Source organism: Rhinopithecus bieti, unplaced genomic scaffold (assembly GCF_001698545.2).
Source record: "Rhinopithecus bieti isolate Rb0 unplaced genomic scaffold, ASM169854v2 scaffold_12686, whole genome shotgun sequence".
Classification (NCBI taxonomy): domain Eukaryota; kingdom Metazoa; phylum Chordata; class Mammalia; order Primates; family Cercopithecidae; genus Rhinopithecus; species Rhinopithecus bieti.
Genome location: NW_016807231.1, coordinates 206,480 through 207,874, shown reverse-complemented (window position 1 = coordinate 207,874; position 1,395 = coordinate 206,480). Strand labels below are relative to the sequence as shown.

Genomic DNA, 1,395 nt, shown 5'->3' with positions numbered 1-1,395 from the left:
CAGTTTATTAAAAAAACAAAAAAAAAACCAGTTATCACAGTTTCTTCTTTGTCCATCGTTTTCCATAACAGAGGAAGCTCTACATAATTTGGGGGAAGATAATGTCTTTGCAGACTGACAGATTTGCAGAGGAGTCATGAATAATGACTCCAAAGCTCCTAGTTTAACTCCTGAATCAGGCAAAAAATAAATGGCAACATAAGAACAAATTTTGTTTACAGCACTATCATAATACAGCACTGAATTATTACGGTGCAGTGGTTGCAATTAAGTTCACAATAAAATCTTCTTAGCCCAAACACCAGACAAACTAAAATCACCCGACTGCTCATGAACTGAAATGATCAGTGCAAGGCAGTTGTCTCAGTAGTGAAAACCAAAATCGGTAAGGTTTTTCTGGCAGTGAGTCTCTGACACGAACGGCTCCCTCTGCTCAGGGCGCCCTCACTTTGAGTCTTGGTCTTTCTTTTCATCTAAAAGGGCGGAGTGGATCCCCAGCTTTTTCTGTTCTTCCACCAGGTCCCCATTCTGGTGCATCTGCAAAAGAATGTCACAGCCCCGCACAAACTCGCCGTTGAGGTACACTTGCGGGATGGTGGGCCAGTTGGAAGCGTCTTTAATGCCTTGTCGCAGCTCAGGTTCGTCTAGCACTTCGTAGGCCGCGTAGTCGCGGACGCCGGGCAGCCACAGGATCTGCACCACGGCGTTGCTGAAGCCGCACTGGGGTTGCTCCGCTGTCCCCTTGAGGGAAGACAACCACTTTGTCCTTCTTCACCAGCCCGTCCAGCTGCTCCGCCGAGCCACCACCGCCGGCACCCGAGACCGCCGTTCGGCCCAGGGACCCGCTCATCCCCGCAAGCTCGCGGAAGCCCACGACGGCCCAGGTCGTTGGCTGGCCATCCAGAGCTCTCCTCGGCCCGCGGCCACTTTTACATAATTATTAATCAAAGTACAGTTAACCCTGTGATAAGCCAATTGAATATTTTGAAAGCAAGCACGAAGTAATTCTTTGCTGTATGAAGTTGATGAATATTGTGACGAAGGCAGGGAAGATATTAAAGCTATGGGGGTGTCATTCAACATTATTAGACCTCTTGGCAAAACAAGTACAAATCACTTCGTTGCCAAGAAGCTTATAAAACCAGGCACAATATCAATGACAAAATGACTTAGAGAAAGCAGAGTGAGTCATTAGCAGAATTTTTATAACAACGTCATAGGACATCCGTAATATCTATGGCACACAATATAAAAGGCAATTATTATCACATGTGGACACCAGCAGATATTCTACTTTAGAGACAGGCAAAAACATTGATATGCAGACTCTTGACGTAGGAGTAGTATGTACACACACACACACACACACACGGGAGAAGTGCTCCACATTTTTGA

General features: G+C 46.1%; 1 protein-coding gene across 1 annotated transcript; it reads right to left on the bottom strand.

Moving 5' to 3' along the window:
* Positions 1-444: 444 nt before the first annotated feature.
* On the bottom strand, positions 445-850 carry LOC108535001 (glutaredoxin-related protein 5, mitochondrial-like). Its single transcript, XM_017880670.1, is given in 2 exon segments — positions 445-747; positions 749-850. Coding segments are annotated over 2 exon segments (405 nt in total).
* Between the last annotated feature and the right edge of the window lie 545 nt (positions 851-1,395).